The 26,192-nt window shown below is 36.6% G+C and overlaps 1 protein-coding gene across 3 annotated transcripts in view; it reads right to left on the reverse strand.

Annotated features, from left to right (window-relative positions):
• The window catches only part of Cd109 (CD109 molecule), a 136,482-nt gene that overhangs the window by 45,530 nt on the left and 64,760 nt on the right, over window positions 1-26,192 (reverse strand). For all 3 annotated transcript variants that reach the window (XM_021720804.3, XM_005341260.5, XM_078019717.1), the window contains 14 exons: window positions 25,002-25,086; window positions 18,777-18,873; window positions 18,382-18,523; window positions 17,404-17,513; window positions 14,937-15,161; window positions 13,769-13,870; window positions 13,615-13,677; window positions 12,699-12,875; window positions 9,322-9,474; window positions 5,505-5,579; window positions 4,878-4,938; window positions 3,372-3,513; window positions 2,387-2,504; window positions 401-514 (listed from right to left, as the gene is read on the reverse strand). In XM_021720804.3, the coding sequence (XP_021576479.2) occupies window positions 401-514; window positions 2,387-2,504; window positions 3,372-3,513; window positions 4,878-4,938; window positions 5,505-5,579; window positions 9,322-9,474; window positions 12,699-12,875; window positions 13,615-13,677; window positions 13,769-13,870; window positions 14,937-15,161; window positions 17,404-17,513; window positions 18,382-18,523; window positions 18,777-18,873; window positions 25,002-25,086 (1,664 nt within the window). The remainder of the gene's footprint in view (window positions 1-400; window positions 515-2,386; window positions 2,505-3,371; window positions 3,514-4,877; window positions 4,939-5,504; window positions 5,580-9,321; window positions 9,475-12,698; window positions 12,876-13,614; window positions 13,678-13,768; window positions 13,871-14,936; window positions 15,162-17,403; window positions 17,514-18,381; window positions 18,524-18,776; window positions 18,874-25,001; window positions 25,087-26,192) is intronic.

Below are 26,192 nucleotides of genomic sequence, written 5' to 3' on the forward strand. Positions count from 1 at the left end.
AAGGCATCTTGGTTCCAAGCCAAGTCCTGAAGGGGATAAATTTGCCAAATGCACTGGGCACAGAACGTCAGTGAGATGTGACAACACATTCTAGATGTGGGGGACCATGGGGAAACATGGGTCAGGGTAGACAGGAGGGAGAAAGGCATGCCTCCAAAACCATAAGGAAGGACTGTGGCTGAAGGGGAGAACCTGTGCTGGGAATCAAGGAGGAAGTACACAGACCTGCTAATGATTCCCTAGACGTTATTACAGAAGAAGTAACTAACTAAGTACATCCATATTAATCTCCCAGAAAGGTACAGCATGCCTAGAAGCACAGATGTGCAAACACTACCTATGCTAATCCACATGTTTTCTCCTGAAACATAAACAAGCAACAAAACCTTAAACACATTACCTCAGTGGCCTCTTTCAAATAATTGAATATGGTTACTTCCAAAGCAAATTCTTCACCTCTGATAACAGAGTAGGGAAGATTCAAAAAAATGAAAAATGGTTGGAAGGCTTGTAGCTGGAAAGAACACAGTGGGTATATATTTTTATTCAGGTCAAATGTTTCACACTATATACAATTAAAAACAATCCTCACAAAGCCTGTGAAGTTTACAAGTCCTCTTAGAATTTTCCGCTTTCCTACCAACAGAAGGCAAATAACAACTTTTCCCAAATAAATTATATCAAATTGTCTTGATTTGTGTTATTCAACATTATTAATCCTATACTTTATTAAATGCCTAAGAGGAATAAGGCACTTCACAAATTATTCCATTTAATCATTGTAAATCTATAAAGACTCTATGCTCCTATTAAATAGCAAAGTAACGTTCATGGGATCTGTCACTAGTAGAACCTCAAGTTAGAGGCAAGCGGAGAAACCAGAAGCAAGTTGCTGTCTAATACTGAAGCAAGTTGCTCTTATTTTATGCTATATTGACTCCATCATCTGCTTTGAAAGCCATTGCCCAAATCAACAGTCTCTGTTTTAGACTAGTGTGGTAAACCTCAACACAGCCGGCCTGGTGACAGTTTACTTCTACACACACATCCATGTGTGTTTCCTCCAGGTGGTCCAACTCTGAAAATGTTGGCTAAGTCCTGCAGGGGAGGCTGAGGCCCTCCCCTGACTCTGAGGTTTAGTTTAAGCCATGGTCACACTGGCAACAGTAACTCCTTCTAGAGGTTTCTTTGGACATTTGTGAAGGTGTCTTAGGTCATCACAATGATTGGAGGATGCTACTTGGTGGGTGAAGGTCTGCAATATTCAGGACCAACGCAAACAATGAAGGACTGTTTCATATTCCTCAGGACTCTTGAATGTTTCTTTAGATATGCACATAGCTAAAGTACCTATTTAAAATGACTTAAGCTTACTACATAATTCCAATTTAAATATGACGACACTAAATTTTTCTGAATACAACTATTTTGTAAGAGAAGAATGCATTTTGGTTTGTTTGTAACTTTACCAAAAGTTGTTCACCATTTCAGAAATTTACAGGCAGCACCACTCAAGGATTTTGAGATGCTGAAATAATACATGTACATCAAAACACGCCTGTAGTATTGCACACAGGGTTATTCCAGGCATGGCATAAGCATTTAAAATTTCGCTGTATCTTTAGTGCAATAATGTCTGGTCATGAACATATTGAAATACATATCATGTTATCATGTGTTACTTTCTTTTTATTTCTCTTAGTATCTCACTTAAGGCATCATGTTAACTTTTTTGAAATTGTATACATAGGTATGTTATGCTTTCTACTAATTTCATTTTGGGATGCTAAGGAGGCAAAACAAATATGTTATAAAGAATAACAGAAGTGAGGGGCTGGGGTTGTAACTCAGTGGTAGAGTGCTTGCCTCACATGTGTGAGGCACTGGGTTTGATTCTCAGCACCGCATATAAATAAATGAATAAAATAAAGGTCCATTAACATCTAAAAAGAATCAAAAAGAAAAAGAATAACAGAAGCAAGAAGTATTGGTCTTTGGCCATTCATAGTCATGTTATGCCTCTTAGTAACTAGAAACGAGATGTGATGGCATATCTACTAGGGGACGTCTTGAGAAGTTGTGCTCATCCATGAAGGACACATGAAAATTCTCTCTCCTCTATTCTGGCCATTGGAAGTTGTTAGAGCACATCCATAATAAACTTTTCTATCCTAATCTTAATATGGACACTTACCACTTAACACTCTAATATAGCTCTCTTTCTAAAATTTAAAACAGATGAAAAGCAGAAAGGAAAAATCAAAAAAAAATCTCTAAACTATGATAAACATTATAAGCAATCATTTTTTAAAAATCTATTGAGTAGCTGGAACTTCCTTAGCTTCACGGTACTGTAACAGTAATAAGCAGCCCCTCCATAGGTTACCTCCACTGGGGCAGTCGTTAATCCAAGACCTAAGTCTTCGGAGATCACAAAAGCAGTAGCCACCCAAGAAGTGATAGAGTCAGGTACTGTAACTTCAAATTCCTGGTGAATCTTGGATCTGAAATCAAGACAAACATAGAAATCACAAAACCAAGAACTGACATATTTCAAAATAAGTCAACAACTATTTTTGGGAGAATTTTAATTTTATATATCACTTATATATCTAAATTTAAAACCATTTAGCATAAAAAAGCAGATCCCAAGTTCTCAAAAAAGAGGTCATAATATTTCATACTAATTCAAATTCTAATAAATTCTTTCTATAATATTTATATCTTCAGAATTCCCACTGTAGTTTCATAAATTTTATATAAAGAATAAATACATATTTTCAAACTCCAATTTTTTCTCAGTTTGAAGAAGAGTTACTTTTCTATATCCCTGTAAATACTGTTATTTATTTTTTTCTGAGATTATTTAGAATATTCCTAAATAGCTATCTATATATTACTGTGTAGAACAAAATTTATCTCATCAGGTAGCACACTGTTTAGCAGTGAGGCTGAATTCCTTCCACCCCCATGTCCCTCCTTCCCCTAAGGATGTTCTATGAGTATCAGTAGCAGCACTGCCAGTGGTCCAGGAGGTGATCACTAGTGCTTCTCACCTAATGGCAACAAATGTATGTCTGGCAATTTTTCTCCAGTGAGAATTATGAGACTTCAAAGTTAAAATCACACTTCATTGGGGGATTAAAAATAAAAAGACCTATCATCTTCTTGTTAATAATCTCCTGCCATAATTTCCATGTGGCTTTATTAAATACTACAGGTAGATTTGATGAACATCCTAAAACAAAATCCTCTTGGTCTACTTAGTTCTTCATCAACTATGTACTATGCCCTCTAGAAAAAGAGCAAATCTTATTTAAAACATATACTAAGTGAAATATGTGTGAACAAAGAACTTTATAAATGTTTACCCCATATCAGTGTCTAGCCAAATCCAAGTCTCTGGAAAATGCTTTCTTACACGTGGGTTGCTAAATGAAGAAAAATCATTAATATCTACTGGATACCCCTGAGTTTCCTCCACAAACATCTCAGCATACTCCGCAGTATCATCTAAAAACAAATATTGATAGTGGTTAGAAAAACAGTCATGGGAGAAAATGAATTGTAAACTTGGTGCATGGACTCATAGCCCCTCTCTGCTGCAGGAGATCTTAGTCTGTCTTGTCCAACCCTCTCATTTTCTCAGATGAGAAATCTGATAGAGAAGTCAAGTGATTTACCAAACACCACATGGACAGTGACCTCAGAGCCAGAAATAATTTTTTTAAACTGTTTCCTGTCACTAATGACCAATAATAATAAAAAAAAATACTTACAGTTCAAATGCTTAAATTTTTAACTTGATTTTTTTAAGTATTTAAAAGTATCATTTTAAAACCATTTATAACATTTCTACTCCTCTCTTTCTACCTCCTTAGTGCTGACAATAAAATAAAGACTATAGCAGGCGCTGGGCAGGATTTGATAAGTAGAGATGAAAAAAGATGCATAAAAACAGAGACTGGAAAATGGATAAAGACAGATTCTTGGAAGGCTCGTAGGATAGAGAATTGTATGAGGAAAATTAAGTGTAGCACATGTTTTTAATAAATAAATATCATAAAAACTCATAAATCTTTAAAACTATGAAATATTTTTTAAGTTTCAGAACAGAGGCTCATGGTGTGACAAGAACCAACAGAAAGCCAGATAGCCTGGGGCTGAGTGCAGAGTAACTGAGAACACCTGATAGGAAATTCAGACAGAGGAACTGTGATAGTTCTGGAACACTTTCAAGATGATATTAGTAAATTTTACCTGAAAAAAAGAGGGAATAGCTTCTACAGTTAACCACCCTTATGTATACATTTCCTCCAGTCAAAATATTTTATGATTTCTTTGTAAGAGTATACTTTTTTTTTATTTTTCAGTGGTCAACTCCATGGATGAAGTGTGTGTGTGTGTGTGTGTGTGTGTGTGTGTGTGTGTGTGTGTGTGTGTGTGTGAGAGAGAGAGAGAGAGAGAGAGAGAGAGAGAGAGAGAGAGAGAATATCTACTTTTGGCATCTGGGCTATTTCTGAGTGAACATCAAAAAGCTAGAAAACACAAATGTTTCAAAACATTTGTGTTTCTCCTTTGAAGTAGTTCCAAAATAATAGCACAGCTTTCAATACAAATTGGAACCAATATGTTCAAAATATAACCACCTCAAAGGATTACACAAAACAAATGAAAAGCATACATTTCAAAGACAGGAGCTCAGAAGAACATTTTATGTCATGGCCCAGATGTACTTCCAAGTATGATAAATTCCAAACATTTTAAGATACAATATTCATGTTCAACCAGAAAATATCCATACCTGTATAAAGTAATACTAAAGGTCTGATGTAAAAGACAAATATCTTGCAAGCATACTGTCAGTTTTTACTTACAAACAATATCAACATAATCCTTCACAAGGTTTGCATCCGTCAATACCCAGAGACCACATTCCTAGAAAAAATAATTTTAATTTTCTTTTAAAATAAACATTTACATGTTCTCTAATCACAGAAGTCTCCAACACTCTAGACTCACTCTTGCCCATTCTTGAGAGCTTAGATAGTTTCTCTCTCTCTCTCTCTCTCTCTCTCTCTCTCTCTCTCTCTCTCTCTCTCTTATATGCATGAACAGCCATTTCAAAGTCAAAGAAAGTAATATGAAGGAAATAAACTATTTGTTTAGTGATAATTCCATTTCTCTCTCTAATGGTGAATTTTTCCATTTACTTTTAAAACTGAAAGGATGATTATCTTTCCATCTCCAATTATACTTATGTAATAGTGCACTTTAGTGACACATATAATAAAAGGTTAACATTTCACAATGATCTTTAATTCTGATAGTGTTTGATATAGTAAAACATACTATGGTCTTCAAATTATAGAACAAATCTAATACTTTTTTTTTTCTTTTGCGGTGCTAGGGATTGAACCCAGGGCCTTGTGCATGTGAGGCAAGCTCTCTACCAACTAAGCTACATCTCCAGCCCCCCAAATTATAGAAAAAACTGAACATACCTTAAAGACAGCAAAAGAATTCATAAACATGCCTAAATAATATCCTGTGTTATAAAGTTCCAAGTCATGGACCACCTACAAAGAAGATAAAATACACAGAATGATTAGTTTCATATCAATACTTTCTGTCTTCCACATCATTTCTTACAAGTAACTTAGATTAGTCATAGCCCCCAGGCTTATTAAACTTGAAAATGATTCAAATCAAGGAGTAATAAATATGTGAATGTTCTGCTCATGATTCAATTGGTTGGAATTATAGTTCTTCCAACCAATTTTAATAAACTTATTTTTATTCTGCTTAGCTATCCAGAACTCCTTCAAGTACAAAATTGAGTTTTGCCCAGAAGGAATTTAAATGTCACTGATTGACAGATCAACATATAAAGGTCAGTATTAAAAATTATCTGGCAGAGATATTTAAACTGGATGGCAATGAATATATCTATAAAATATCATTTACCTAATTTTTTCAATAACCTAAGCAGACAATTCAGAAAAGAGGAAATATAAATTATTAATAGGAAGAAAAAATATTCAACCTCATTGATGATCAAAGCAATACAAATTATACCTATAAGATAATATTTCCAAATTATACCAATAATAATAACATTAGAAATATTATTATTTTTTAAGAATAGTACTCATTGCTAACAATAATAGATAAATAGGCTAAAAGAGTGAGTAAAACTCTCATTCTTTTTCCTCAAAAATTTAAATATGTAATTTAGAATATGACTCAGCAGTTCCACTCCTAGATGCATACTAAAAAGAACCAAAATCAAACACTCAAAGATACTTCTATCAATGTTCATTACAGCATTACTCACAATGGCCAAAAGGTAGAAGTAATAAGTAAATGTCTAGAATAAATAAATAGGTAAACCAATCAAATTCATAAAAGACAGAAGTGGATTAGAGGTTGCCAGGGGTCAGGGCCAGGGGAAAATGGGGAATTACTGCCTGAATGTTACAGCATCTCTGGAGCAATGAAAGTTTTGGAAATACTAATGGCGGCTATATAACTTTGCAAAGAAATCAATGCCACTGAATTGTACGTTAAAATGGTAAAAGTGGTAAATTTTATGGTATATATGTTTTACTATAATAACAAAATTAAAGTATTATATCTTTTTAGGTCAGTTTTGATACTTCTCCCTATGTACATTAGCATTGACCAAGACAAACTGAGATAAAGGTAAAAACCATGAAAGCATCTAAGTTGAAAAAACTCATTCTAGGATAGAGTTAAACACCTGCAACCTCTGTTTCAGCTAATAACCATGGTTACACCCACATTAAGCGAACATGATGATCTGGCACTGTGTTAGTTTTTTGTGGCTGTGACTGAAATTCCTGACAAGAACAATTTAGAGGAGAAAAAGTTTATTCTGAGCTCACAGTTTCAGAGGTTCAGTCCGTGGTCAGCCGACTTCATTGCTGTGGGCCAAAGGTGAAGCAAAGCATCATGGGGAAGAGCATGGCAGAAGAATGCAGCTTAAGACATAGTGGCCAGGAAGCAAAGAGGGAGAGAAGGAGGATTCAGGAGGACAAGCTATAATCCCCAAGGCATGCTCCTAGTGACCCACGTCTTCCAGCCATGTCCCATCTGGCTACAGTTACCCCCTAGGATAGTAATCCTTTCAAAGTATTAACCCATGAAGTGACTGGGTTATAACTCTCATAACCTAATTTTTTCACCTCTGAACATTCCTACATTAACACAGTAACATTTAGGGGACACTTCCAATCCAAACCATAACAGTCACCAATAAGAAAATGATCAAATGAGAAAACAAAAAGTTTCATCATGTCTCAAAAAGCTAGCAAATGTAGTTAGGCCAACCCATAGATGATGGAGCCAGGGCCAGAGTCAGACGTAATGAGAGAAAAGGTTTTAATTTCATGACTCTAGCTCTGCCACAAAATACAAATACTTGAAGATCTGCTTCTGCTCTCACTCAAGTAGGAACAGATGTTAACTAATCAAGAAGCAGCATGTATCTCATAAAGCAATCCTCCTTTTCTCACTGCCTCAATAAAAAGCACTGCAAAGCTGCAGCACAAGCTAACAATGGGAAGGCTAAATGCCTAAGAATTGTTCCTGGAAGATCTAGAACAATTAAAGTACTCTAAATACTCAACAAGAAACAGGGAAGCCAGGACAGACTGGTATCACAGGCTCCTAACTCCCACCTTCAGAGTCAACTCTGGAGAAATAATAAAAGCAAAGAGAAAATTTGGATGAGTGAGAAACGAAAATCCCCAAAAGAGTGGAGGATATATTGAACTGGTGCTGGAAGGAAGCAAATGGCTTCAGTATGAGGCAGAAGATAACTAAAGAGAAACCAGGAGACAGGATGGAGGAAAGTTTTTATAATTCTGCTGTTGCTTCTTTCCAGGAGACAGCATTAGGAAAATCATTCTTTTCAATTTCCCTGTCAAGATCAAAAGCAGCTGACTGCCCTTGTAGATGCCCCAAAGATAATAGCAGGTGGGCATTTCTGATGTGAGAAAAACATGGCCAGACCCTCCTCCCCAACTCTTCCAAACCCTCAGAGCTTGGATCATAATCTCTTCCTAGTGCTTCATTTCCCTAAGAGTTTAAGTGAAACTCTTAAATAGAAGCACATAGCAAAAATAAAGGAACAAGAGTAATGAGTTTCAACCCATTCTTTATCTTTAAAATCCCAGGACCTACACCAAAAATTGGAGCCTGGTATTCAGTTTTCCCCCAATAGATGTTATCAGAGGAGAGAGACACCCAAAAGACACCCAAAGGTTATAACTACCAAAGAAAAATATCCAACTGGACAACATATGGCATGTGAAGCATAATTGTTGAAAAGATCAACTCAAGAATTTAAAATAAGCCTAGTAAACATGTATAAAGAGATATAAGAGAAATATTAGCAATATGAAAAAGGAAAAAGCCAGGTGCAGTGGCATACACCTATAATCCCATTGACTATGGAGGCTGAGGCAGGAAGATCATAAATTCAAAGCCAGACTCAGCAACTCAGTGAGACCCTGTCTCTAAATAAAGTACAAAAAGGGGCTGGGATGTTGCTCAGTAGTTAATCACCTCTGGGCTCAATCCCTGTTACCAAGAAAAAGAAAAAAGGAACAAAAAATATGACCCAAATGAAAAACAGGTACTAAAAATATAATAGCTAACAAAATAAAAATAAGTTAAAAACAAAAATGAAAATCACAGCCAGCATAAAGAAAAAAAGAAAATTTATCAAAGTAGGATAGATAAGATGATAAATAATCTCAGAGCTGGAAGAATCAATGGAAGAACTCTCAAAGAACTACAGAAAAAGAGACAGAAAACATGAAACAAAAAATGGAGAGATACAAAGGATAAAAGTAGAAATGCCAAATTTCTGAATAATAGGAGTCCCAGAAAGAGATAAAAAAAATAAAATGGGAAGAAAAAAAGAGTGGATACAAATTTGCAGGATTAAAAACTGAAAAAAAGAACATAGAGGGCAATCCATAATCATACAGAATTAAATGACACCATCATCTGGTCAGGGCAGGGGAGGAGAAGGAAATGCCATGGAGACAAAAAGGATATGAGAATGAAGGGAAGGGGAGGAATGGGAACAGGAAAGACAGTAGAATGAATGGGACATCACTTTCCTATGTTCATATATGAATATACCACCAGTGAAACTCCACATCATGTTCAACCACAAGTTGGGATCCTAATTAGAATGTATAATGTGTCAAAATACACTCTGTCGTGTATAGCTAAAAAGAACACATTTTTTAAAAAAGTGTATAATTTTTAAAAAGCTAAACTCACATTTTCCATTGTAATATCATTTGAGGCATTCATCAGATTCACACTTTTGTCAACAGCTACAATCCCAACTACTGAGTCCGGCTGTGTTACAGAGACCCTGAGAGAGACTTTCTCAGAAGGTTCAGCATGAGCTTTGCTCCAAAACAGCTTTATCTAAGAAAGGGAGAAAATAGGATTGATTGATTTCACTTTTTAAAAATCATTACTTACATACTCTACCAATAACAGATCAAGGACTCAAAATCTAAAAATTTCTTTACTTGCCTTGGTCCAGGGATAATTCTAAAACCATACATAAGAAAATAACAAAAAGAAAACTATTCCCTCATACTTGCAAGTCAACTTCTCACAGTAGTTATAAATCTGAATTATCCTTCCCATCTCTCTTCCCTGTCTCTCTCCCTCTCCCATTCTTCATCCCCCAGCCAATGCTTGACATAAGATAGCAGTGTCTAGCACACCTGGGAAGGACAACATCCTAGAGGGGGCACACAAAAGAGGAAAGAAACCTAAAGTAACCTGAACTTGGGAATAAACACAGAGAGCTCCCAGAGGACTCACAGAACTAGCTGGGCTGTGAGATATGGGGGTTCTGTCCAAGACCTCTGTGCCCTATGTCTCCATAGCTACCTGAACTTCTTGTCATTACACACAACGAAGTGTGGTCCTACTACTTCTTAGAAACTGTCAGTCATTGCATGACTGCTGAACAGAGGGCTTTGTCATGAGGCCCCTTCCCACTGGGGACTCTCATTTCATCTAGCATCTCTACATTCCCCTGTATCAATGATGACACCATCTGTCCAAGATGGCCTTAATGCCACCTTAGGCTTCATTAAACTTTGGATAGGCTTCTTCCTGACTGTAGCCCCCAACGTTCCTTTCCTTAGAACATCTGCTTTAGACAACTGGCAATTCAAAGTCTTTCTCTGACTCTTTAAAACTTAAATATCCTGGTGGGAGCCATCCTCTCAAAGTGTAATCATAAAGAATGGCAGAGTCCCAGCTATTTTCTTAGTCTCAATGGGAAAGTGGGAGCCAACTTCAATAAGTGCTGATTAGCAAAAACTGAGGGTCTAAACACTTACCAATATCCCCACAACAACCTCCAGTACTTTTATTTTAATTCACCAAATGCTTTAACACTCTCCTGCATTTTTTTTTAAATATTTATTTATTTTTTAGTTTTTGGCGGACACAACATCGTAGTTTGTATGTGGTGCTGAGGATCGAACCCGGGCCGCACGCATGCCAGGCAAGTGCGCTACTGCTTGAGCCACATCCCCAGCCCCGTCTCCTGCATTTTGTTTCAATAAACTTGAATTCAATCTCTAGTCCATTGTAGAGTCTTGAGTTAAAGTATTCCCCTCCTGCCTATCTGATCTGGTGCAATACACTCCTCAAGCCTTCATATCTAGTTTACTTTCTTCACCTACACTCTAAAAGAGAGAGGGGTTATAGGGTGGGAAGTAGTGTATTCTAGGCTGTCTTAGACCTTGTAGTTCACTCTATTCTCTGAACCTCAGACACCCCATGGCTTCAACTTACACTTCTATGTGGATAATTTCTAAACCTACATCTTCTTATCCCTTTCTATATCTCATTCATTCATTCCATTGTCATCGTTGAACATCAACAAAGATTCACAAATTTTCTCCTAAACACTTTCTATTATGATTCATGCAGTTTCTGCATAGTGCAATAATTGTTGCATAAAAGTTTAAGATACATCTTTGCAAATGGAACTGAAACTAATTTCCTATCTCATATGTCTAAGAAATTTCTTGAAATATGCTCTCAAAAACTCTGCTTCCTCAACATCCATGATCTTGTACACTGTTACTACTTTTAGAGCTTGATCTCACTTTCAGAAATGTGTCTCCTTGGTTAAGCCTCCATGACTCCTACTTTAAAATTCACTTTTGTCAAGTGACTACTATTACTAGAAATAAAAATTGGGCTCTGAAGCTAACAAAATATAGTCTTTTCTTTTCTTTATTTTTTTTTTTTGTAGTTGTAAATGGACAGCATGGCTTTTTTTTATGTGCTCATTTTGTATGCAGTGCTAAGAATCTAACTCAGTGCCTCATATGTGCTAGGCAAGCACTCTGCCATGAGCCCCAGCCACAACCCCATTGTGTTTTCTTTCTTTTTTTTTAACAATTTTTAATATGTACTTGGACACAATACCTTTATTTTATTTATTTGTTTTTATGTGGGGCTGAGGATCAAACCCAGGGCCTCACACATGCTAGGTGAGTGCTCTGCCGTTGAGCCACAACCCCAGCCCCTGTGTTTTCTTTCTTAAAAAAGAAAAATATCTCGTGTCTTTTCATCAGACAAAAGTAGAAGTTTATATTCTGATAATCAAAGTTAGGGTTAACAAGTCTCAACAAAAGAAAGCATGGAAGAACCATACTCTGTAAACCACTGCTTTAAAACAATGAGGACTAGAAAGACAGTAATATTTAGTAAACTATGGCTGATCCATGTGAGATGATTCAATCATGTTTCTTTTCAGTTAGGGGCCAAGGCAGCTTTCTACACAAGCTGATTACTCAGGCTATAAAAAGCACTGATGCATCTGGAGGCCAGGCTTCACACAGGTCCTCATGTGCAAGGTGACCAAGTATATTAAAAAAATCTGTCCCAGGTTAGTTTCCAGCTGATGTAATAGATAAACCAAGCCCAGGTCTGCTTCTTAAATTCATGGCAGATGGCCTCACTTCCTCAATCCATGGCAATGTCAAACCACACAGATACTACGGTGCCACTGAATTTCACAACCAAGCAACGTCAACTCAACTATTTGAAAAGTCCTGAATGGTTTCATGTTTTTAAGTTGAAGTCTTACAGCCAAGAACATTGTGTCACAAATAAGACCCATAGAGCCAAACAATTCCACATGCAAAAACACATATATAGGGGCTGGGGTTGTGGCTCAGTGGTAGAGTGCTCACCTAGCACAGGTGAGTCACTGGGTTCGATCCTCAGCAACCCTTAAAAATAAAGGAATTATGGGGGGTTGGGGTTGTGGCTCAGTGGTATAGCGCTTGCCTAGCATGTGTGAGACGCTGGGTTCGATCCTCAGCACCACATAAGAATAAATAAAATAAAGGTATTATGTCCAACTACAACTAAAAAAAATTTTTTTAATAAAATAAAATAAAGGCATTATGTTCACCTACAACTAAAAATAATTTTTTTAAATATATACATAGTAACTAAATACAGAAGAGGTTTTACCATAGTTTTAAAGGGAATAATATATCCTCCCAACCAATTCAGCTTAGTGATACTTTTCTAAAGAAATAGTATATGTCTCAGACTTCACTAATATAAGGGTTTCTTTTAAATATTATCATCTTAAATCTTACCTTATTTTTAAAAATAAGCTGAACAGGAATTTTTAAGACATCATTTATAATTTCTCCATCATCTTCAACATAATACACAATTATACAAGCCTTTGGTGCCCAAGAACTTTCTGGTATTAAAGAGAAGGTTGTTGTATTTTGTTTGCCTACAGCCACCAACTGTCCCTTGGATATTACCTAAAAAAAAATAGATAAATTTAATTTTTTACTAAAGCTAGTAGGAGCTCAATTGAAGTTATATTTATCATAATTTTAAGCAAATCCATAAATCTTGACTTAAACCAGTCTTGACACCTTTTCAAATACAAGAAAACCTACTTGACAGATAATATAACCTAAGAAATAGAAATTGAAGATTAAAACAATGCTGACTGGAGTAACAGCTTTGCAGTCAAAAATCAATATTTTTAATTCTCAATTTATTGGCATTTTTTATTTTTATTTGTCATGTAACATTTGTGCATACTTGTGGGTCATGGTATGATATTTCAATACAGCATGTAATGATCAGATTAAGGTAACTGGCATATCTATCCCCTCAAACAATTATCATTTCTTCATCTTGGTAAAGAATCTATTTTTGATTAGAGAAATACAGGACTCCACTGGGAAAGTTGGGTTTAAAATATTACAAAGCCATCATGCCATTTTTATTTTCTCTTATATTTTACAAATTTCTACCCAAGGATGTATATTATTAATCTAATAGAAATTTGAATTTTAAACACAGTGCTAAAATTAATCGTCCAGTTTACATTAGAAATGGAAACACAGATGAAAAAATTTTTAAAAATATTTTGATTGCAATATAAAAGGGACAGCCTAATTTTAAAATAAATTCAGTGTAGACAGAATATAGATACCATTTAAGATAATTCTATAATAAATCATAAATTTAAATTCTATAAGAGATTACCATATAGCTAAATTCCTTCAATTGCTTGTTGCCATTGACCACCAATTCAAAAGGTGATCCCACCTTAAAAAAAAAAAAACTCAGTTAATATGCACATATCAATGGCAAGAGAGTCCAATTGTACTGTAATTACCAGGTGAATTATACATATTACCTTTATATTTTCATCTCTTGCTTTTAGCTGGATGTATGTCTTACTGGGAGATGTAAACATGCCATGAACTGCCATGCTACTTACACTAGCAAGAAAATAAGCCTAGAGCAAAAGAAAGAAAGCCATAAATTTTCACCTTGGGTAACCTTGAGAAAAGATGCTGTCTGATGAATAATTACTAAAAGCCAAATTCGCTTTCTTTTTTTGAGCAGTAAAAATACATTTACCAGATACTCATCTTCATCATTTTATAGCCATACCATCAAGAATCTGCCAATTTGAAAAACATAAGAGTCTTTACTATAATAACCTGGGCTGGAATGGGGGGTGTCACAGCTCTTTTTCAGAAACAAAAGTTATTTTATCAAGAAACATTCTGAAAATGAAATGGAAAAGGAACCCTTTCCTTTTCCACAACACACAGCTCACAAACACCTCACTCAATCCACCAAGGTTCAGAGTGTAAATCAAAGAAGCCACATCTGTGGGGCACCCTGCTCAGCCAGGGCCCTGAATGGAGGAGGACAGAGTAACCAGAAGGCAGGCAGCAGGGATGGCTGAGGATTCTCAGACAAACCACTCTGGGAAAGAAAGCTCAGCAAAGGTTTTACAAATACATAAACCTCTTTGATTCCATCTCCTGCTAAAATAAATTCACTTTTATTTTTATTTTCCAGTACTAGGGATTAAACCCATGTTTAATTAAGGCCTCACTCATGCTAGGCAATTGCTCTGCTGCTGAGCTATATCCCTACCTCTTTCCTATGTTATATTTTTATATGGCTCTCTAAGTTACCCAGGCTGTCCTCCAACTTGTGATCCTCCTCCCTCTGCCTCCTGAGTAACTGCCATTACAGATGTGCATCACACACTAAAAATAAAATTTCAAATGACTAAAAATCAACCTAGACCCCGGTTTTGTGGAGCTTCTCCATCATATCTTCACATTGTTATATTTTACTCTGCTCTTCAAAATGAACTTACAAGGAAACATTCAGGCCAATCCTTAGTCACTGTCATTAAATTACTTCTAACACTTTCTCCCACTTTAAAAAACAAAAACATGTCCACTTCCTTTGCCCTTTGAGCTCTGATAGGTTGAGTATCTACATAGTTACAATTGAGATGATGGTGTCCCGGAACCATAATTGTGGGAAACAGAGGTCACCTTCAGCTGTAGCTCACTGGAGTTGTCCAGGATTGGGAATTCAATCTTAAAGATTCCATTTGGGGGGACCGTATAATTCACGATCTGGACAGTGTCCATGTCCTGATTGCCACGGTTCTGTCTGCTCCAGAAATCGGTTTTGTTTCTCTGTGTCACTGTTATGACTACATTATTTCTTCTTTCTTCAAGAGTCAGTTGGTTGCCATCAGAACGGCTTACCTTCACCTAATTGTCAAAACAAGATATTTTTAAAACAGGTAATTTAAAAAAAAAAAAAAAGATTTAAGTTCAGCTGGCTGCAGTTTCCATCTGTAATATCCCATGACACTAAGTCTCAACAGTTATTGATGGCACCCTCATCTTCAGATTCATTGGCCTCTCTGTAGGAGGCATCTAGAGGCCCACGATCCTGCTTTCTGAACATTATGGCTTCCTTGACTTCCATGGCTCCACAGCAGTCTCCTTCATTTCATACCTCTCCTTGTGCACCCTCTCAGTGTCCTTTATGGTTCCCCTTTCCTCTCACAAAATATGGGAATTTGTCAAGGCCAAATAATCAGTAAACTCTTCCCCAAAGGTCTCAGTGTTCCTAGGGCTTAGCTTGTTGTTTCCTTGGGATTGTACAGCAAATTCAAAAACCCTGTTTTTACCTTGCACTGCATCTCACAACAAAATACCTCCAGTTCCCTCCAAGAAATTTTCACTTGGCTCCCAGTCACCAGGAACTCAGCATGTCTAACACAGAACAACCATCTTGCCTTGCTTTTTTCACTGATACCACAATTCTTCAAAACTTACTTTCCAAAAGTTCCCTCCCTCACCCTACCTCCAAAATCTAATGCACACCAAGACATATATTTCTCTGCTCCACCTGCCACTCTCCCAGCCACCATCACGAGGCTCCCCATCACCCCACGCTGAGGCTGCTTCCATCCTCCAGCACATAACCCCATCAGTCCTACTCAAACAGTTTCCACCATATCCCTAGGGTATAAAGTTCAAATCCATTTGGGAGACATTCAGGACCCTCCTGTTTTATCACTCCCAGAAACAATGCTCAGCTGGGACTGCAATTGTCCAGTCACTGCCTTCTGAATACCTCTGAATTTGCCAACCAGCCTCTCACTATTGTTTATTTGTTTTTTGTCTCAACTCATCTTGCTCCCCACCTCCCACCCCCATGCCCAAACACTTAAAACTCTACTAATCTTTTAACAAAGCGTTCAGAACTTCCTCTTCCATATAGTATTCCTTAACCCCCATTCCTATCCCAAACCCAAACCTTCCTTCCTGAACTCCATTGTTTCCCTCATCTGGAAACAAATATCAGCAGCCTTGTGATTTTTATCTTTCAAATTGTCTAAATTATTGAGATAACTGAAATCAGTAACTATCTAAAACTTCTCCTCACGCATTCAACAAGGATCTGCCCCTCCTTTCTTTTAAACAAGGGTTAGCTAACTGGAAAGCAGGCATGCCCATCCAGTATTTTTGTAAATATAGGCTTACTGGAATATAGTCACTCTCGTTTGTTTACAAATCGGCTGTGGCTACTTACATATTACAATGACAGAGTTGAGTAGATGTGACAAAGACCATATGGCCCAGAAAGCTAAAAATATTTACTATCTAATCTCTACAGGAAAAGTTTGCAACACCTGCTTTAAATCCCTACAGAAACTAACTCATGAGTGAATCTTATACTTCCTTGAATTATAGTTCTGTGCATATTTTCTTGTCACCATCAGAAAAACCTCGAACTAGGTAGCACTGGGTCTTTCTAGCTCCATAAGCCCTGCCTTGCACCACACCTTGCACTCTGTCAAAACGTATTAAAGTAACAAGTGTTAATTCAACATTTTTTTTGAAAAAGAGATTTGATGTTAAATTTTAAAGTTGAATCTTTTCTAGAAATAAAATTAGCATCATAAAAATCAGATTTAAGCCCGGTGTGGTGGCACAACACTTGTAATCCCAATGGCTTGGGAGGATGAGAGAAGAGGATCTAAGAGTTCTAAGGTGAGGTGCAACTCAGTGAGACCTTATCTCTAAACAAAATACAAAATAAGGAAACAGGGCTAGGGATGTACGGCTCAGTGGTCGAGTTCCCCTGAGTTCAATTCCCCAGTACAAAAAAAGAAAAAAGAAAAGTGATTTACATTAAAATTTTGACCACTATCAAACCCCTTCAATTAATAAAAGCTTCAGTGTAACAAATCTAACTTAAACTGTTTGCTAAATGAATCTCTAGGAAGATATTTTGTTGTTGTTAGAAATGACTCTTTTAGAAAAAGTAGGCCCAGATCACTTAGAAACAATTCTACATACCTCACATATCTAAAGAGAAAAGGTAATATATCGAATTTTTGACTAAAATTTTTGAAGAAACACTGAGTATACTCTTTCCCATTCTGTTTCATTCAACTGAATTTACTGCTATGGACTAGTAATAAATATACCAACTTACAGTGGCTGTGAAGTTCAGAGTTGGCTTCAAGACAGTAGCATAATCAAAAAATTCAATGATGTAATCATGTTGCTTGAAAAACACATTGGAGCTTGCATTTCTTGAGATGCCTATTTTGGAAATTGCATCATTTAGAATTAAAAAGAAATAATTCACCAACAGCTTCTATCCACCAAATCTTTCCATCTAAGCTACTTATAAAAGAGGTTGAAGATATCAGGACACATAAGCCTCATTTCTATACTGGCTTAACACACAATAAGAGAACCACATGGTCTATTATGTTCTCTGTGGACTGCTTTTAATTAAACACTACTACCACCATTCTCCCTCAGTGACATAGACACACAAAAGCAGATTAGGGCCAGTGACAGAATAGTCTTTTGCTCTTCCAGTGATTGGTTAAAGCTGTTGAAATAACAACAGAAACGTACAAATAACTAACATTTTTTTTTATTAAAGGAGAAAATCATCTAGAACCAGGTGAGATATCAGATTATGTTAAGTAATTTTTTTTTAAAAAAAGGAGAAGGTGACTGGGGTTGTGGCTCAGCAGTAGCACATTTGCCTTGCATGTATGAGGCTCTGAGTTTGATTCTCAGCATCGAATATAAATAAATAAAATAAAGGTCTATCAACAACTAAAAAAAAAAGAAGGAGAAGAAAGAGGAAGAAGAAATAATAGCTGAAAATGTAGGCCTTTCTGGGTGGGTTTTCAAGCTAAAAAGAGACTAAAAATTGAAAAATGCAAATAGCTATCACATGTGATTGAAGCACAAACTTTCACAGAAAATAAGTTTCACTTCTATTATGAAAACATCTCACAAGTTAGACTATTTTATAGTCTTGAAAACTTCAACATTAAATAGCATCTTTAAAAAAGCAACTAATGCCCCCAAGTGAAAGTGCAAGTTATAAAAAGAGATTTCAGAGCAACAACACATAAGTAGTTTTACCTTCAAGTCAATGTCCACAAACCTGTAAGTGATTCTGTCACTGTGGCTAGAATTTCTATTGGCCCAGGAGTAGAGAGATCCGAGTGTTCAGAATGCCCATCTGAAAAGTCCATCACCTTTTTCATCTCTTCATCATTAAAAGAGAAGTTTGCAGATCCATTTATCTGTTTTGTTTAAAAGTTCAGTTTTATTCTCACTTTAGCAATTCAAATTCTAGAAATAAAACTCACACTAAGTCACAACACCACAATGGCTCCATATTAATCAGTGTTGTAAGTGGGTAAATTCTCACTTTTCCAATGCCACAAAGTTCTTGATTTTCTTACATTCAATTTTTTTGCTAATATAGTACAAAATCTTATTTTTAGGAAAAATACACATATTTTCCCACCACAAGTTATAAACTGAAAAAATTACCTTAAATTTTTTTGTAATATTTTTCTTTTCTCCCCAAAAAGATAGAGGTAAAAATGTAAGCACTACATCTCCTTTCACTGGCTTCCCATATGTATACCTGAAAAACAATAAACAGGGTTTTTTTTTTCCCAAAAAACTTAACATTATCAGAAGAACAAAATAAAAAATATTACTTTCAATAGCATACACTAGCAATCTAATGTAGAAGAATTATATTAAATACATGCTCCTACAGCAAATTTTTAAAAACTAACCCAGGGCCTCCCACATGCGAGTCAAATGCTCTACCACTGAACTACATCTCCTACTATTTTTATTTTATTTTGAGACAGAATTGCTCCAGCTGGCCTCAAACTTTCAATTCTCCTCCCTCAGCCTCCTGAGTAGCTGGGATTACAAGTATGAACCACACCCAATTTGAAGATTTTTAAATGTCAGTTGAACTTGCAATCACCATGGCCAATGACTTGCATGTTCCAATATTAGTCAGGAGGGATTTTTGATCTTAGATTCTGAAGCACTGAATGAACTCACAGCTGCCAAAAAAATTATTTTTTTGCAAGAAAAATCAAAAATAGTGATTTTTTAAATCTATAGTATCAAACTTATCTTCTTGGATCAAATCTCCTTCTCTGATGTTAGCAGTCTATGTATTATTAGTATCCACTCTCATCATGGGAAATTGTCCTCATGCAAAGGAGAGGCACTCTGATGAGTCATTTTACTGCCAGGAAGTCTTTTTAAAATGTGTTTTCTAGATTTCTTCCATCTCTATTATGAAATTCGAGTCTAAATGTAAAAGTAATTTTGCTTTGCATTCTATAAATTGTATAGTAAACTACAGCTTCCTGAATCCAGTGATTAGACACAGAAATAGCCCCTCATCTGGGTAAACTCAGCTCAAAAGCAAACATTGCAAATCTCAAAAAAAAATTTCAACCTTCAATGTATCACCCTTCCAAACAAAAATAGTAAAGGTAGTAGAAACCCACGTTAGAAACCTTAGCATCAAAATCACTTACTCTAAAGTCTTCCAAACCTAACATTGTTTGTATCTTGTTAAAGATTAAATAAAAGCAAGCTATAATACCAGCATATTGTATTTTACAAAGCTGTATCACATGCTAGTAAAGAATTTTAAAATAATAATTTACTCTCACATGCAAATTTTTAATTTTGGCTTGAATGTGAGGCAGACTTAGCTTTCTACCAAGCTGATAATAATCACTGTGAAACAGGAATACTTAAAATTAGTATCCTAAATAAAATCTGAATGTATTTAGAATGCCTTAATTATTCATAAAATAACTTGACAACATTTGACAAAGCAAATCAAAGATAATCTGGGATAGTATCATTAAGAAGACAAGAATTTTTTTTCTAAAAACATCCATAGTACAAAAATTTATAAAATAACACCTTAAAAAATGAACCCTATAATTCATGTTTCTCTCCACCTACCTTTTTTTTTCCTTCATGTTATTTCCAAGATACAAATGTCTCAATTCATCAAATAAATACATTTTAATAAACCTTAGATTAAATAATCTATTTTAATTCTACTGTTCCCAGGAGTTGTAGGAGCAAACTAGATATATGCTGTGTCATTTGATTTAGAATCCTCTAAAGCTCACTGTGGTTAGGAAGAAAGAATCTATTATTTATTTTTAATGAGGTAGTTAATAAGCAGATATTCGCATCAAAGGTAACAGACAAATACACTAAAAACTTTTATTTTTTTGGTCACCTCATTTAAAGATCTCAAAACCAAATGAAATCTTTTTTAAATTCATTCTAATTAGTTATATATGATGGTATAATGCATTTTGACACATCATACATAAATGGAGAATAACTTCTCATTCTTCTGGTTGTATGTGATATAGGATCACACCAATCATGTAGTAATATATGCACATAGGGTATTGTATCAAATAGAACCTTTTAACCTTCTCCAAGAAATTTCTAGCAATGCCCTGAACATTTAAAATAACCTTGATGGAACAGATGTCTACTAGCAAAAAAGAGTAAGCTAAATTGCTTATCATGCATCCATAGAGATGACTATGACAGCTATTATAAAATAGATATTTACAAGATCTTTCTATAATTTAAAACAATCACATGAAAAGTAAGACAACAGAACCCATCTTTCAAAATACACTTGAGGAACTTGATTTCGGGTTCTACTCTCTACTCCCTAATTTGATAAGACCAAACCTATTGCCCATCCAACTCAACCTGGTTCACTCCAAATCACAACTTTTAAATTTGGTATGAAGACCTTGGCTGTGCTACATACAGCTTGCAACTGAAATCTTAGGAGCTGTGTGTTCATGCAATGTTCTTTCAGCAGTATTTATTGGATGCCTATTCCATAGCTGACATGTACTAAGCACCAAGGTTCAGTAGTAAGACAGACTCATTTTCAAAGAAGTGGACCGGCAAACAGCAAAGCTGTGCAACTAGTTCTGTGATGAAAGAGGGTCCAGGGGAGTAGCCACGCCTTGAAATTACCTAAATAAAGATCATAGAAAGCATTTTTCCTTCTTGAAAACACAAGTGAAATTTGGGGAGTAGAGTTTGAGAGAGAGGAGAAGGGGCTGCATGGTGTCAGGAAATACATTTAATGGAAACTGCAACAGTAATTAAGAAGAGATGATGTAGGTCTGAATCAAGGAAGTAGCCGTGGAGAAAAGTGGATGGATTTGAGAGATATGAAGGAGACAGAATCAACAGCACTGGTGGTTGATTGGATATGGGAATTGTTAAAAGACAAGGAAGAGCATGGCTGACTGGAGCAGCTAAACCAATGAAGGTTCAGTCCACCAAGATGGCAGGAGGGGTGTCACAGAAGAAGCATCAGGTTTCAGAGAGGTGATATGCTTAGTTAAGAGCCTATAAGATACCTGAGGGGAGATGTCTAGTGTACAGCAAGATATGAGCGTCTAAACCTCAAGACAGACATTGGGGCTGAAGACAAGGATTTAAGAGTCATCAAATTATACACCATAGCCGAATCCCAAGCCGTGGGGAAGGACATGAAATAAACATGTACAGAAAGAAGAGTGTCAAAGATGGAACTTTGAGGAACAAGAACTTTTCAAAGATGGACAGGAAAGAAGAGACTGCAAAGAGTCTTAAAGGAGTAGTTAAAGGCAAAGAGCAAACCCAGAAAGGAAATTAGAGTGGATAGCAATGCCAAATGCTACAAAAGGGGAAAAAAATATAAAAAATATTTTTTAAAAAATGTGCCCATGAGACTGAGCAGGAAGGAGGCCTTTGTGATCATGGTGAAAGCAATTCTGACTGATTGTAGGTGGTTGAGGAATGAATGGAATGTGAAGAAGTGGAAAATGCACTGTGACTGGCTGTGAAGAAGCCAGAGATAGGGCCCTGGATGGAAGGACAGGGGAGGGTTTGTTTCTTTAATGATAGAGATGATTAAGAGTGAAGATGCCTCTAAAGAACAAAATGTTAAAGATACTGAACGGAAAAGTCCCGACTCAGGAAGAGGAAGTGGGATTGGAACTCTCCTGATAGCAGCCTGACAAGGACCAAGTGGAAGAATTAGCCTTTAGAAGGAAAAGAACTGCAGCTTTCATCATGACAGACAGGATGATGGAGATGCAGACAGGGAGAATGATGGTTACGATCATCTCCACCTCTACTGGGACACAGTATTTATAGAGTATGTGTAGGCTCAGCTATAAGCTGATTTAAAAAAAAAAAAAAAGCCTGGCATGGTGGTGTATGCCTGTAATCCCATCAGGCTGAGGCAGGAGGATCACAAGTTCAAGGCCAGCCTCAGCAATTTAGAGAGTCCCTAAGCAACTTAGTGAGACCCTCTCTCAAAATAAAAAAAAAATTAAAAAATGGCTGAGGGTGTAGCTCAATGGTTAAAGCACCCCTAGGGTCAATCCCAAGTACCAAAACAGAAACCTGATAAAAAGATCTCACTGGCCCAAGTATTTCCTTACTCTACTGCAGTGTGGTAAACTACATTCTCAGTCGGATTCTCAAGGCAAAAGCAGACTCTTCTGAAATTCACTGGTAGGCCCAGCACTCTATTTTGGTATAGAGGGAATGTTCATGATTTATTCACAGGCCTTGGCAGGGAAAGGGAAGGGTTCACGCCATGTTAGTTGCAATTCTTCTGAAGTCACACAAAAGACCCAAGTTTGCACTGCTCTGGAATAGAACTATCTGTCACCCCCATGGACGTCACCTACAGGCAACTGAAGCCTGAAGGAGATTTTAATAGAAAGGAAGGACAGAATAGATCATCACCAGAGCTAGCCAGGTCTGAAAGCAGCAAAGAGGCTCACAATCCACACCTGAAATACCAAGCACACTGTGATGGTCCTGTAGGTGTGTCAACTTCGCCACACTAGATCACCCTATTACAAAAATCAAACACTAATCTCGGTATTGAGGTAATGGTATTTTATAGATGTTGTTAGAATTCATAATTGGTTCGCTCTAAGTAAAAGAGATTTTCCTAGATATCTGAGTGGGCCTGATTCAATCAATTCACAGATCTTAAAAGCAGCGCTAGGATTTCCCTAAATTCTGCCTGTGGAAGCAACTTAGGCCTCTGCCTGAGAATTATAGCTTCATCCTCCATTCCTGGCAGCCTGCCCTATGGATCTTGCACTACCTAACCAGTGCCGCAATCACTAAGCCTACCTCTTGTACTATATCCTCTTGTACTAAACATATATTACTATATGTTTCTTACTGCTTCTACTTCTCTGGCCAACCTCTATACACATACTAAGATTGCAATACAGCGAGCTCTACAGAAATGCCAGGAGACTATCACAAATATGTCATTCTCAACTGTTAGTTAGAAATTCAAGCATTACAAACTGTGGTGAAACTATAAGGTTCCCTATTGGGCTTGAGGTAAGGATATTAGTGGTGAGAGCTCAGAGGGTCCACGGCGCCCTAAAATTACATGTAAAATTTTCTGGAGGTTACCCAACTTTAACAACCACTGTTTTGACTGTTTCTACTAAATTTTCTGGCACACCTCTGGAAACCAAAAACAGAATCAAAGAAGAGATCCAGGCTCAAGCCAACCTATGTGGACATGGATTGTGCTGATCTACATACATTTGGGGTTTGTACCAGAGTTGTTCCAAGTTTTAAAAACATTTACCAAAGAAACCCCAAACAGGATGCTGAACCTTTGACTAAAATCAAGTACAGTATAATAATGATGTAAAATGCAGGCATTTGTGTGTTTTCTAAACCACAAATCCATCCACAGCCTCCAAATTCATATTGGACGTTGTTTCTTGAACACAAGCAGATATTAATTTGGTATAAATCATAGACATGATTTTGTTTCTGTATTGTGTGTTTCATGTAACTTTTTTTGTTATTGTTGCACACTTTAAAGCAGGAATTTTTAGAACATTTTGGATTGTGAAGTGCTTCTGCCAGGAGACTCACTGCCCATTGCTTACACTGACATAGATCCTCACCAGTGGAGATACAGTGGTGAGACAGCAGTAGGGGAGTCCAGTTTTTCTTAGCTCTTAGAAATAAATTTCAGAAGCTGAAGCACAGATACAGACACATCAAAAAATAAAAGCTACAAAAGACCAATCCTTGAATTACTTGAGGCCCATCCCAGCCTGAACCACTAGTCTAGAACTCTGAGTACGCTTTTTGCCTCAGCAATACAAAATGCTGTGCTGTTCAAGCTAGGGGGTCCAAATCATGACAGCCACCAGACATATATGAGACAGGGTAAATTGAAGATCTCTGTGTACATATGGTGAAATGAATGAATGTTGATTATTCACATATCTGCCAATTTCAATAAGACAACCACTTCCTCTCCCACCTCCATTATCAATGAGAAAAACAGCATAGGATTTAAGAAAAGCTAAGTTAGTTGCCTCAACTCTTCATCATCTGAATGGAGAATAAGGAAATACACATAATTTTTTTTAATATGGCAACTTATAATGTATATCCTTAAAGTAGTCTTGGTTTTGGGAAATATTTTAGGACTAGATTGGCTTGGAAACAGAGACATGGATATAAAGACCTGTCTCATGCTTGATTACTTATTATAAATAGTTGTTTATCACCCAGTAGGATATTTGGATAAGCAAAGCATAGTGCTAATATTCTGGAATATATAATAAGCTTTTTGATTTACAGTTTTATAATGATTGAGAGTCTTATCAAAAGAAAAGTAATACTTACTTTGCGGTGATGGTACCATTTAAATTCTTAGACGTCAAAGAACAATATAATGGTGTCTGCAAAGCAACTTCAAATTTTGGTAACACTGGGGGGAAAAAAGCAATCTTTTAAAGAATATGTTTTACCATTATCTTCAGCTGAGCAAAATAAAAAATTAAATTTTTCTGAAATAGTTGATAATTTTTATTACTTAAACTTAGAATCATTAGAATCCAAACATACATTAAAACACCTTTATTCAAATTAGAAATCCTTACTTAGGTCAGCTTTATGTAATTAAGTATGAAATATTGAAAGGGTAAAGTTTCTAAGCTGGAAGGCTTGAATTAAAATGTAAAAGATTAGGTATTATTGAGTTCCTCTGTTACACCCAGATTCCTGAGATAGTTAAAACAACACCCTACTAGCCATTTAGCCAAGGGCCCTGTGCAGTTTGTCACAGGGCCAGAACCAATCAGTTTGAATGTGTACCCCGCCTAGGAATGACCAATCACCCCTGCCCGAGCTGTTCCCGCCAATGAATTTGCCAATCACGTCTCAGAGTTGTTGTTCAATTTCCCCACGCCTCATGATGATTTGTTCTGATGTATGCAAAGCCCCCCTCCCCAAAAAGTGTACTTAAGCTCTGCTTGACTTTTGCTCTGGGCTCTGGGCTGCTCTCCCTTCTTGAGTAAGCACAGAGCCCCAGCGCGCTGGAATGGATCCCCAATAAATCCACTTTTGCCAATTGCATGGAGTAAGTCTCTTGTGTGGTCTCTCCCTCCGATGATCCGCCGGACCCCCCTTACATTATGTTTTAATTAATACTATTTGACATAAAGCACCCCACCAGAGCAAAAAATGTTTGTTTGCTTTTTTCTGATCTACTGAAATTTTTTTCTATAGTTTCACTGATCAAAGACAGATCTAAGTCTCATAACAAGGAACCTCACCATTCAATTAACAGAAGACAAATATCAAAAAGACCTCTGGGTCCCATGGAGGGAAGACTTTCAGCTCAAATAATGCTACAGGCCCTCTTCATGCTCAAAGTCCTCCTATACCCTGGACCAATCTAAGACAGGAGGCCAAAAGGGAAATTCAAATACCTTCTCCTCACACATTGTAGGTTGGCAATTATATGCTGTACTCCACCCACTAGAAACAGTGTGTGCTGAGATCCTAAGCCTGAGCCACAAAGGGATAAATAAG

This window comes from Ictidomys tridecemlineatus, chromosome 8 (genome assembly GCF_052094955.1).
Source record: "Ictidomys tridecemlineatus isolate mIctTri1 chromosome 8, mIctTri1.hap1, whole genome shotgun sequence".
NCBI lineage: Eukaryota > Metazoa > Chordata > Mammalia > Rodentia > Sciuridae > Ictidomys > Ictidomys tridecemlineatus.